Source organism: Siniperca chuatsi, linkage group LG14 (genome assembly GCF_020085105.1).
Source record: "Siniperca chuatsi isolate FFG_IHB_CAS linkage group LG14, ASM2008510v1, whole genome shotgun sequence".
Classification (NCBI taxonomy): Eukaryota; Metazoa; Chordata; class Actinopteri; order Centrarchiformes; family Sinipercidae; genus Siniperca; species Siniperca chuatsi.
Window position 1 is genome coordinate 20,891,082 of NC_058055.1, and position 12,255 is coordinate 20,903,336.

The window sequence follows — 12,255 nt, forward strand, 5'->3', positions numbered from 1 at the left end:
TTGTCATTGTTTCAGTAGCTTTTTCTTTCTTTTTTCCCCTTTTTTCTTTCCATCAAACTCTGATTCAGTCTTTCTGGACCTTGAGGTCAAGACCTGATTGTAAGGAAGAGCCCCAGACATGACAGTGTTTCCTCAAGGATTCTTTTCAGCAGCGGGGGGAAGGGGTTTTGTTGTACCTTGGTAGTTAATCTCTAATTTGTTATGTTAAATACTAACTTGTCAGTAATCATAACCATTCATACTTAACAATGAATTCAACATTTTGTAAGTTTACTGTAGCACGTTTCACCTTTTGTTAATGTCCCGCCCCATCCTGGCTGTGATTGGTCGGTTCACGAAAAGTGACAGTGACGAGCACATCAACTTTATGAAAGGTTGAACGTGTTTCAACAAAAGGCACCCGATACAGCTAAATTGCCAGCTAGCCAAACCCAAACCTTGCTTATCCCTTTTGGCTTCAGCTACAGAACCGTGACTGACAGTTGAACTGGTATTGAGGATCTTGAGGATGTGAGCTGGTGCATAATCAAAGTGGGCCAACGATGTATCTCTTTCGCTCTTGTTTTTGTATAATGGACTGCTCAAGCGGCCCTCATAGCGACCGGCCCACCGGGATTTCTCCCGTTGCTCCCGATGGCCAGTCCGACTCTGCTCTGCCCTGTTTGTCACTCTGCCTGCGGAGAATGCTGTACTCACACTGTTGTTTTTTTGGTTGTCGTAACTTTGCAAGTGATCGACGTCCTGTCACTGTTCCAGTTGCTCATCCTCAAAGTGGAGAGAGAACGGATGACTGTTCGGTTGAGTTGAGTGGAGTGGACAGCTCCGCAGAGTCGTGTAATTGTGACATCATGACATTTCAGAAAATTCTGAAGCAGCGGCGTCAATAATTTTGGAGCGGTGGGCCGCTTAAATGTATGGAACAGAAACACTGTATGAGAAAGGCGACCTGATAATTCCTCTTGTGTGCAGGATTTCGTTGTTTGTCACACAGCATGGATATACACGTGTCTGTGCAGTTTTTGGAGGATAAAATGTCATAAACTCTGTATGATTGAGGACTAAATTACCACTGTAAACACTGAAACAAGGGTCTGTAATAGTAGGTGGCAATTGAATGATGATGTATAAACATAATTAAACTGAGTTCCTGGAGAGGGATAATAATAATTCATCCATTATACCATTATGCTGAAAAAAATCCCTCCAGGTGTTTATTCAGTATCCCTTAAAGGACAGAAGATCAAAATAAAACTGCTTGTGCAGCTAAAATAAAATCCAAAGCTTCTGTCTTCACTTTTGTGTTTGATGCAGCTGTAAATGGTGTAAATGTGGCATTAAGCAATAACAAGTTGTGCTGTATTTGGACAAGTGTTAACAGTGTGCTGATACACGACCACAGCCCACAGGTGCCAGAAACCACAGCACTCCATGTTGTATGTTACTGCTTAATTTGTCAATCAAGAGTTGGTATTATTACCCATTAACTGGTTCAATAATTAGTTTTATTTACTTTCTTTTGTCAGTCATTTTGTAAGACAAACTGTGGCTCCATGGTTGGAACCAAACATTGAGCAAATTTTATAAGATGTTAAAACAAGTTTTGTTGTGTTTCCAGACCACATGATGAACTCTCTGCGTGTATCTTTGTTTTTGTTCCAGGTTGCCACTGGAGTCGTCAGGCGGTCTGTCCAACAACAGGCAGGAGAGGGGGAGCCACAGCCAGCCTCCACCCACCCAGCGCTACAGCTGCTATGACCTCGATGACCTGGATGTTGCCTGGCTGGAGCTGGTCAACTACGAGTTCAGACAGATGGGTGAGTGCAAACTGACCTGCTGCCTAATTTGATAATAATAGCCAGAAAACATTTTGACATTGAACAGAAAAAATACTCATCCCTAAACCTGTGTAAATGTAGGACCACAATAAAATCTGAGATAATGTTTGTAGTTGATCATTACCGCCACCTGCATCATGTCAAAAGACTTTCCAAAGTCATCGAATATGGTTTTAAGTGCTGTGCCAGAGTTACATGGGCTTAAAAGACACATCTCACACTGTATTGTGTGTGTGTGTGTGTGTGTGTGTGTGAAATTCATATTCCTGGGTATGGCTGAAGCTAAATAATATTTAAATTTTTTGATTAATCCATTAATTGTTTAGTCTTTTAAAATGTCAGAAAACAAGTGAAACAATGATACGAAACCGAGAAAAGCAGCAAATCCTCACATTTTAGGAGCTGGAACCAGCGATGTTTTGCATGATGTCAGTTGACTAAAAATTAATTGACTAGTTGTTTGAGCACTGTTTAGTTGGGGTAACACCCCCCCCACACACACACACATACCACACCTGCCCATTTATAGTCACATAACCTTTATTAGATACAGTATGTTCATTTAAAATAAACTTTTTCAACTGTTTCTCTGAAATTTAAAATTCAACTCTAAGTCACATTTTAAAAGGTCTCAAAATTTGGCTTCTGAGACGCTCTGTATATACTGTACTCCTCTTTTCTTTCTTCCCTTTTCCTCACTCTTGTTATTCCCTCCTCTCTTCCTTTATCATCACTTGTTTCCTCTATCTTCTCTGTTCCTCTTCTTCTACAGTTTTCTGTCACTTTTTCTCTTCTCTGCTTTGCTACATCCTCCATTTTGCCATGGTGACAACTGCTGACCCCGAGCATCTCTCCCATCTCCACCATTTTATTTGATATCTGATCAGCTCCTTTCAGATAAAGAGTAGTAATTGTGTTTATAAATCCCCGCTGGGGTTTCAGGCCTTATTTCTGGGACACTTTCTCCTTAAATCAAACACACACACACACACACACTGGCTCTTCCTGGAGCAGAACCGGGTTGTTTCTCATAACCTTCAATACTAGACCAAACAAACAGATGGTTGATTGGTTCTTTTAGGCGAGGTTATACGGCTCTGGACTCATGATGGGATGATTTAGCATTTTCTATCTCAGTCCTCCACTTACTGTATACGAGTGCGTGAATTCAGAATGGGTACTTGGAGGAGTGTTGATACTAGACGTGCTGTGATTTTGGTTATTTAAACACTTTTCCTGTTGGGTTTATAGATGGGGTTAATTAGATTTTCAGATTATTCAGCTAAGAGGAAACTTGATTTCTTGCAGAAACCTAGGCCATTACAGCAGCACAAAACTCTGGAAAAAATACAGTCTGTCAGTAGTAATAGAGAAAACACTTCAGGCTTCATAGCATTATAATGCATTCATTATACTAAGTTAAATAAAATTAGAAAAGTACATGAAGGCACAGAATGCATGGACAATGTGCAGAATAAAAGCAGTAGAACTTACTGAAAAGTAGAGAAAAAAATGTCTGTCTATTGTGTGTGTTTGTGCGCTTGTTGGATGCTGTGTTGCTTTCAGACAGTTAAGTGCAGTCATGAGCACATACACACAGTGATAAATGTGTATCTGCATGTGCACACAGCTGTCACATGTACAAACACAGAAACACATGCACAGAAGATAAATATAAAGTAAATACACTGAAAGTACACAAACACACACAGTGCACAGTGCAGACACATACACACACACTCAAATATGTGTGAACAGTGGCGTTGCTTCCCTCCCTCCTGTGTGTGTGTGTGTGTGTGTGTGTGTGTGTGTGTGTGTGTGTGTGTGTGTGTGCACGTGCGCGCTCAGTTCATGATGTAAATGTCACAGCAGGTTAATATCTAACTCTACTTCCCTTTTCTCTGCTGCTTCAAAAGCAGCTTCTAAATCCACAACAACTACAATCACACAGTTTCTTCGTTTCAGTTCTTCCTTCATGCCAACGTTTGTGCGTATGGCCAAATTCAACACTAATATATGATTCAAAAGTTGACCTGTTTTCAACATCAGCAGCAGCTGTTGACTTTCATATTGGAGTTGATGTTGAATTTCCAAAATGATGCAGCTAACAGTGTTTTAGTTGGATTCGTGTAAGGCTTAGCTCTACTTTTTTATGTAAAACTGCAGCTCAGGTTGCACATTAACCCAGTTGGCAATAAGATGCTCAAGAATACGTGAATAAACTTGTCTTTTATTTATTTTTTATTTTTGGATGGGAAGGGATAGCGTGACATAAATAATAGACAGAGACTCAGGATGCTCAGCTCCACTTAAAAAACCTCCCAACTGAGTGCTGAATCCTTCAAATAAATCAATAAATAATCCTCAACTACAGAAGCCAAAACAGCATTAGTTTATTTATTGCTGTTTGGAGTATTTGGGCGAGGCAATGAGAGGTAATGTGATGGAACAATGTAAATACTGAATCTAAAAATGATCACCTTACTCTTAATGTTTTCTATTACCTTAAATTCAAAATCCAGAGATTGTAGCTAAGCAAAAGATTTACTCGACTCTACAGATTGTAATTTGATTTATGTTGTCTTGGTATTCAATTACAGCCAGTGTTTAGGATTCGTGGCATATCTCATACTCAAAGTAACATAATCTAAAATGCTTTACTCTGTTTTGAACACTTATCCAAACAATCATCTTTATTTCAGTAAAAGACACTAGATTTAATGCCTTGCTGTTACCCATTTTGTATAATCATTGTAATCTTGTTGCATGTAATGAGATAATAGCATGCCACATCTGTTTGCCACCATCCTGGAAACCAGACTGTTTACTTTCCTGGTACTTCAAATACTTTATTTTTTATGAGGAAGAAAGCTCTCATTTGCCAGTTAAATCAGTTTTCATCAACTATTAACCAGCCTTAAAGCAAGGCATTACTTTGAGATGCAAATGGAGCAGGAATACGAATACTAATGCTAATGCCGACACATATTGGCGTGGCGAACGGAGCTGTCGGCAAGAAGGGCTCACTGGCAAATTTCGTCGTTTTTGGCTTTGAAAGCAAATGGGCTTGTAGTGACAGAGCACATGTAGGGTTTCTCTGCTTTTCTCTGGTTAGCAACTGCAGACTGAGTCAACTGCAACGCCACATACTCCCACATCCTGCAGCTAATTTTCATCGCTTTTTATCCTAAGACGGCCCAAAGAAAACAGAAAGTGACCTGTGTGAGGTGAATTTGCAAAGGAAAGCTGTGTGTATTTCCATTTAAAGTGCGACACAGTGTTTTGGCCAAAGTCTCCTAGTTGAGTTCCAGAGTATAAACAAAAACTAATCAAGTTTTACTGTCTGTCTTCTCACCACCAGCACTACCAGAGCTGGACGAGCTGACGATGGAGTGTGTTCTGGTCGAACTGGAGAGTGTGTGTGAGGAGAAGATGCGGCAGGCCATCGAGACGGAGGAAGGCCTGGGCATCGAGTATGACGAGGACGTGGTGTGTGACGTCTGCCGCTCGCCAGAGGGAGAGGACGGCAACGAGATGGTCTTTTGTGACAAGTGCAACGTCTGTGTTCATCAGGTCAGGAATTACGGGATAAAGTGTCTTATTTCTCTGTTCAAGGACGTGTGTTTGCTTGTGTATTTTGTAAGTATCAGCTAGCCTTTTGGCTTTTTAAATTTTTTTTCACAGAATAAGAAAGTCACTCTGGGGGGGAAAAAACTGCTAAATGCTGAAAGCGTAAATGTAAAATACAAAATCAAGGTTGTTCAAGGGGTTTTCGTTTTCCTTAGAGCTGCCTTACGTGTGGTGCTCATGTTTTTCTCCCATTTATCAACAGCATAAAAGTACACGTACAGTAGCAATTTCACAAATGGTACCTGTGACAACCTGAGGCTTGAGAGGCTGTTTGTTACACAGTGACACAGTGTTAATTGTTCTGTCAACATACCTTCAGTGTCATCAAACTACCTCTGCTTACCTGCTGTTATGACACTGGATGAAAATAGTTACCTCCAGCTGCAGACCAAATCTCATGTTGGTCTGTCACCTACAATTTCAGACTGAAGTGCACAGAGCAGGTAAAATACCTGTAGATTTTTCATTGTAAACACGTTTTTGTTTACATTCAAAGTACACAATTTTGGGACCAATTCATCAAAACACTGTTCTATAGCACCACTCAGGGCACTTGTAGTGTTTTCCCAGTTTTTATTAGGTAGAAGAAGAAGTAACTGCCAAACAGTGAGGTGTCATGGAAACAAAATGTAACAAGCAGTGAAAGAAATTGTTGCTTGCAGGGAGCATTAAGTAATATTATTGCTTTTATAGAGTAAACACATTCAACACTGACTGTTGCTTCCCTAATAAGGCCGTCTCCCTAACCTTCAGCAGGTAAAAAACACACTGTGCTTACTGAAGTGTTTTGTTTGATCAATAAAATAAAAAAAAATGCTTTATTTGCTTTTAATGAAGATGGAGTATTAGATGTCTGTCTGTTTCCTCCTGTCAGTGTGAAGTTTGTTTTTGTTTTTTCCCCTACCTTTACATTGTTCTATCTTCTATAACCAATGGTGTAGCCTAGCTTTTCAGCCATATAACATGTGATGTATCATTCCTTCTGTAGAATAGAGTGATTGCATACCGAGACCTGCCTTGAATGTAACAGCAGTGGTTCCTGAAACTATGTTTGGGGATGCTCGGGAGTTTTTGGCCTTGGAATTTCATTTGGGCCTCAACTAAAGATGTGATAGTATGACTTGACTTGTAACAAATTAGATTGGATAGATCTGACATAGAAGTTATAATAATGGAGGAAAAAGAGGCATTAAGAATGAGTCACTCCCTCACAGTAGAGGCACTTTGAGACAGTTTAGGGGTAAATCATATCTGACAATAAAATCATTCTCTGTTTCTGACCCTGGGTACTGAAAATTATCAAACGTAACGTAATGTAAATGTTGGCATGAAAAACTGTCAGGGCACCCCTGTGTGTTAGCGGAAGGGGAAATGGGTGGCACACTGATGATACAATAACCTGCTGTTTACATTTTCAAAGTGTCTGGTTTACTTTCCGGTTGAAAGTAAAGTTTTGGGTGGTGCTATAATATGGGGAGTAATTGTTTAAGTGTTTTTGCGTGTGGTTTTTTGTTGTTGTGTGTTATCACAGCAGCAGTGAGCATAACCTTTTTAAAGAGCTGTAAGATGAGGCAAAAGGGAGAGATGAGGAGTGTTTTGCCATATGTCACTTTGAATTTGCTAATTATATATGACAGAAGAAATAAGCAGCAGACTGTCAATAGAACCAGCAACCACTGGAAGTATGCTGTTTCCAAAAATTTAAAGTAAAAAGAAGACGATGGGATGGCCTTGTGGCGTAGCTGGTTAAAATCATGTCTGGGTTCAGATCCAGCCTGTTGTAAATCATGGTTTTTTCTCTCCTCCAGTCTAGCCCCTCTCTTACTTCTTTATTAAAGCAGTTCAAAAAAGTAAGAAACATATCTCAAAATAATTAATATATTTAATTAAATTGTATTGTCATGTAATTTATAATGCCAAAATGTATATAAATTGATGACAGTAATTTATTTAACAGGAAGATTATTTGCAGCCTTTTAGCAGACTTCGTGCAAACATTTGGCAGAAGATGAGTATAAATTGCTAGAAAATGACTAGCACACCACAATTTCCTGTGTTCCAGGCAGCTCAATACATGATTGAGAAAGCAAGATTTGGTGAAAGTTATACAGTAGCCAGCAGAAGCTGTTTTTGTGCTTGTGGGGAAATTATACCCTCCAAATTCACATTGTCTGTTTCACAACATCCATGCGTATTTCACTGTGTGTCTTCTGGGTTTAATTTCCTGATGGCATGGCTTGTGAATGCATGGCACAGAAGCTGCCTATCAAATCTCCGATGCTGGAGCTTCATTGCAGTCATTTTGTGATGATAACATATCTTTAACAAAGAAAAAATAAAATAATAAAGGTGCGTCATAGCGTACTGAAAGGAACTGAATGCATTGACTGCCTGGAAGGTAGGGAAATGGTCACCAATATTTTAAATTACGTGTAATTAGTAGTTGATTGGCTTCAGCATGCAAAACCTCTTGTATGGCCTGTTAATATTACGCTTTATTTGCCCAATTTATTGGTTAAAGGAATAGTTTGACATTTTTGAAAATACGTTTACTCACTTTCTTGCCAAGAGTTAGATGAGAAGATTGATACCACTGTCATACCTGTCCACTAAATATGAAGTTACAGCTAGTGTCTGGTTAGCTTAGCCTAAAGACTTGAAGCAGGGGGAAACAACAAGCCTGGCTCTGTCCGAAGGTAACAAAATCTGCCTACCAGGACCTCTAAAGCTCACTAATTACCATGTTATATCTCGTTTGTTAATCTCTACAAAACCAGAGCCAGGCTTTCCCAAAATGTCGAACTATTCCTTTAAAGACGAACAGAAATTTAACATGTTATAAAGTGTGTCTCTTTGTGTGACTTCTTCACATCATGACCTCTCTAACTTTTCTTTCTCTTTGTCCCTGTCGCAGGCGTGTTATGGCATCCTGAAGGTACCCCAGGGGAACTGGCTGTGTCGGACCTGTGCTCTGGGCGTCCAGCCCAAATGTCTACTCTGCCCCAAGAGAGGGGGGGCCCTCAAGCCCACCCGCAGTGGAACCAAGTGGGTCCACGTCAGCTGTGCCTTATGGATCCCTGAGGTGAGACCTAAGGAGAGACACAGGAGTTGAAATGGCCAAAAGATCCAAATACAATCTAATATAGATAACAGTTCAGTTTCCTTTTTTGTCATGCACTCGGTCAACCTCCGTGTGTTCTTGTGCTTAAAGTAGTAATTTTCTACATGTCGTACAATTGGTGCCGGACTTGATTCTTCCAATCAAAGATAGGCCTACAGGCACATCAGTAGCTTCAAAGTGTTATCATTTAGCTGTGGGTGTTTTTTGTTTATGATCCCAGTCACACATATTGGTGCAAAGTGGTTCTAGACAGTGAGTGGTTGTTTAGATTTGCATGGGTGCATACAGCTGTAGTCATTGTCAAAATGATTGTAAAAATCCACCCATCCTACATTGGCTCAGTGGAGTCAGCAACTCCATAAAAATGAAGAGGCAAAGAACGTTTGGAGCACTACTGTATGTGTGCGGTGTTAAAACAAGTATGTAAACAAGGTGCTCTTGGACAAGGTGTCTACGCCATGAAAAGAGGGAGAAGAAAACCACCTGAAAGACAATGTGGTGTTTGACATGCTTTGATGAAGACCCACACAGTGCTTATTTTGACTCCTGCACTTGTCTTTTGACTGAACTTTACTTTTTCTCATCCTCACCCCAAACGACACTGCATCCATCTCTCAAAAGCTTAGCCTTAATTCACACTCTTTCAGGTACAGTGGTTTTCTTTTCCACCATTTGCCTCAACAGAAACATGCTGTAACCCACTGTAGAAGAAAAATTCCTCCTGTGGCTGGTTTTATTCACTGCACAGTGGAGACAGAAGTTAACAACAAGGCTGTAGAATTCTCTCTGAAGATCGACATTCAGAGCAAGGTTTTATACTGTTACAACAAGGGTAGTCTAAAACAATATGTTGTAGGCTGCGTTAATCAAGAGGTCTGAGCAACAACAAAAGGTGAATGTAGCTCAGGAAATCCCAGACAGGCCTCCTGCATGTAATGGATTCATGTTTGTCCAAACATGTTTTCATTAGACAATTTAATTTCCGAAGGGGTGAGATGATTTTACTTTTATCCAGGAGAAAAGATGGAGAAGAAAATATGCCAGAGCAACCGTCGGAGTGTTTTTTCCATGGTGTAAACAAAAACAAATTTCCCCGATGGTGGTTGCATGGTCATTAAAGTGAATAGCAACAATTCACGAGATTCTATTTAAATAGTTACCACATAAAATTTTTGCTCTTAGTATTACCAAGGTATGCAAAGAAACCCACTGTTGAAAGGATTTGCAGTTCCTACCTGAGTCTATGATGCAGTTTACATTCTTAGCCTCAAGGTTCAGTTTAGCATTTTCAAATTTTTCTTTATGGCACAAAGCAGATTGGACCGGTTTGGATTTTTTTAAGTCTTTCTTAATACAACACTAACATGATATATGTACGTTAAAAAAGAATGGGTTACTGTAATCATCCCTCCTCCTGGACAAACAAGTCCTCATTCAGTGCAAAAATGCATTCCAAAGTTCAGTCAAAGCTAATATGAGGCTTCAGCAGTCTTACTTTACTAAATCAAGTGGGCATCTTTGTTCTGACAGTCGTGTGTAGATTTTTTTCCGTTGTTTTGTCCCCTTTTGAATGCAATTGACTGTGAATTTTGTCCCCCATTTCTTACAGAGTAGTCCCTCAATGAAGGTATTGCTTCAGAGACAGTATGAAGAGGAGGGATGATTACAGCGAGACATAACTCTTTCAGTGTAGATATGGCATGTGAGTTTACTTGAAAAAATCCGAAACAGCAGGGCTTACGGGAAATGTGGCCTAGATTTTTAGAAGCACTCGCACCTGTCCGTTTTTTCCACCAGGTTTTCCTTGTTTACACTAAATGCCTAAAATACTTCATGTAGCATCTTCAGTCAAGACCTCACTCTTAACAGACTGCAGATAATGTAAATTGATTCACGAGGATCCTGTTTGTCAAGCGTGTAGCCCAAGCAGCCGCTCATTTCGACTTGATGTGTCTTGATGATCCCTTTTGGAAACGTCTCTCATCTGAAAGCTCCAAATGGACAAAAAGCAACCGTTCATTTCAGAGGTTCAGGGACGGATGTTGCTTCACGCCTTGCACACACCTTTAAACTGTTAAGAGAGTCAGTCATGTGTCTTCAGCCTATTCAACAACACACTCCACCAGCAGATTTCTCAGTAATAGAGTAGCTTTTGGCAGCTCAAACCTTTTACTTCTAATTGCCTTCTGTCACCCTTGATTGGACTAATTGTTTTCGTTGCTCCGTTCGCTTTTGTTTTCTCTTCCTACCGTGGAGGGAAAAAAAGATAATTTGCATGTCTGTGCTGTATGTGCGTGTGTCCTTGCAAAGACTCAGTTGTGTGTGCTTGCATGAGCTAAAGAGGTGTTAATAGCAGTCAATAAACACACACAAACATAACAGACACATCTCAACACAGGCTAGTAGATTTCTACTGAATACGATAGTAGTGGAAATTTCCAGAAAAGAGGCTGTGTGCGAGAGTGTCATTCATAAAGAGTGCTGGATTGGATGTGTGTGTGTGTGTGTGTGTGTGTGTGTGTGTGTGTGTGTGTGTGTGTGTGTGTGTGTTGTGTGTGTGAACACACCACCCAGCCTTCAAACGATACAGCCCCCCTGCAGTGCTGTGTGTGTAGCTGCCCTATGCCTTCAACCCCTGGAGAGAGGTCTCTTTTTAAACGGCTTTTCACGAGACACACACACACATACTCAAAGATGCGGATCCCCTTTTTTAAAATGCCTTTTCATTTAACACTATGAATTCCACGCATTTCCACTGAAGTGATTTCAAATTTTGTCAGTTTTCCATCTACAGGCTTTGAAATCTGAAGTAATTGGGGCTAGAATATGCTCATCGGGGAATGAGCATGTTAAAGGCCTTCATGTGCTTACACACACACACACACACACACACACACACACACACACACATAGAATGCTACAGCCCTGACTTTTCTGTATTTTGAGTATTGACAAACCAACAGAGGAGGGGAAGGTGGAGGAATTGTGTAAAGTGCAACCTCTCTGAGTGTGTCTGTGTTTGTGTTTATGTGTGTGTGTGTGTGTGTGTGCGCGCGCGCCTGCATACAGTATGTGTTGTATGTGTGGGCTTCATGGGTGAGAACAAGCCAATCAATTAAGCATTCAAAAACTGGAAATCCTTTTGCCATCGATCGTTTCGTACATCAACTGTATAAAAGAAGCGAACATTCACGATGACAGCTGTGGCATCATTGTCTGAATCGCACTTTCTATTGACATCCTCAACGGAGTGAAAATTGACCCCTACTACGATTGAGTGTGCTGTACAAAAGACATCAATAATAAAAGAAAGAACCGAGGCAGTGGGCTCGTTCTGTGGATGAGCAGATGAGAGGAGGAAAAGAAAATCAGATAGAAGGACAAGTGGTTGAAGAGAGGGAGGAGCATGACCTGCGGAAATCAGTTGTCAGCTTGTTAATGCAAGCGTGAAGGACAAAGATGGAGGGGGCATACCACAAATATGAGAATAAGTTAATGTGAAAGAGGTGGAATGGTTCTTGGAAAGAAACAGGCAGTAGAGGAAGGAAGGAAGAAATGGCACTTTGGTGATGAGTGCTCTCCACTCTATTCTGCATGGCTGGTTGGCACAGGTCAATGACTTTTTGGTTGTATTTGGTGGAGCAAGTTTTGGGGCCAAAGCTGTTCTGA

At 40.5% G+C, this 12,255-nt stretch overlaps 1 protein-coding gene across 4 annotated transcripts in view; it reads left to right on the plus strand.

Annotated features, from left to right (window-relative positions):
- Nucleotides 1-12,255, plus strand: part of jade2 (jade family PHD finger 2) — a 196,798-nt gene that overhangs the window by 101,314 nt on the left and 83,229 nt on the right. For all 4 annotated transcript variants that reach the window (XM_044222722.1, XM_044222723.1, XM_044222721.1 and 1 more), the window contains 3 exons: nucleotides 1,660-1,814; nucleotides 5,197-5,408; nucleotides 8,380-8,547. In XM_044222722.1, coding sequence (XP_044078657.1) covers nucleotides 1,660-1,814; nucleotides 5,197-5,408; nucleotides 8,380-8,547 — 535 coding nt within the window. The remainder of the gene's footprint in view (nucleotides 1-1,659; nucleotides 1,815-5,196; nucleotides 5,409-8,379; nucleotides 8,548-12,255) is intronic.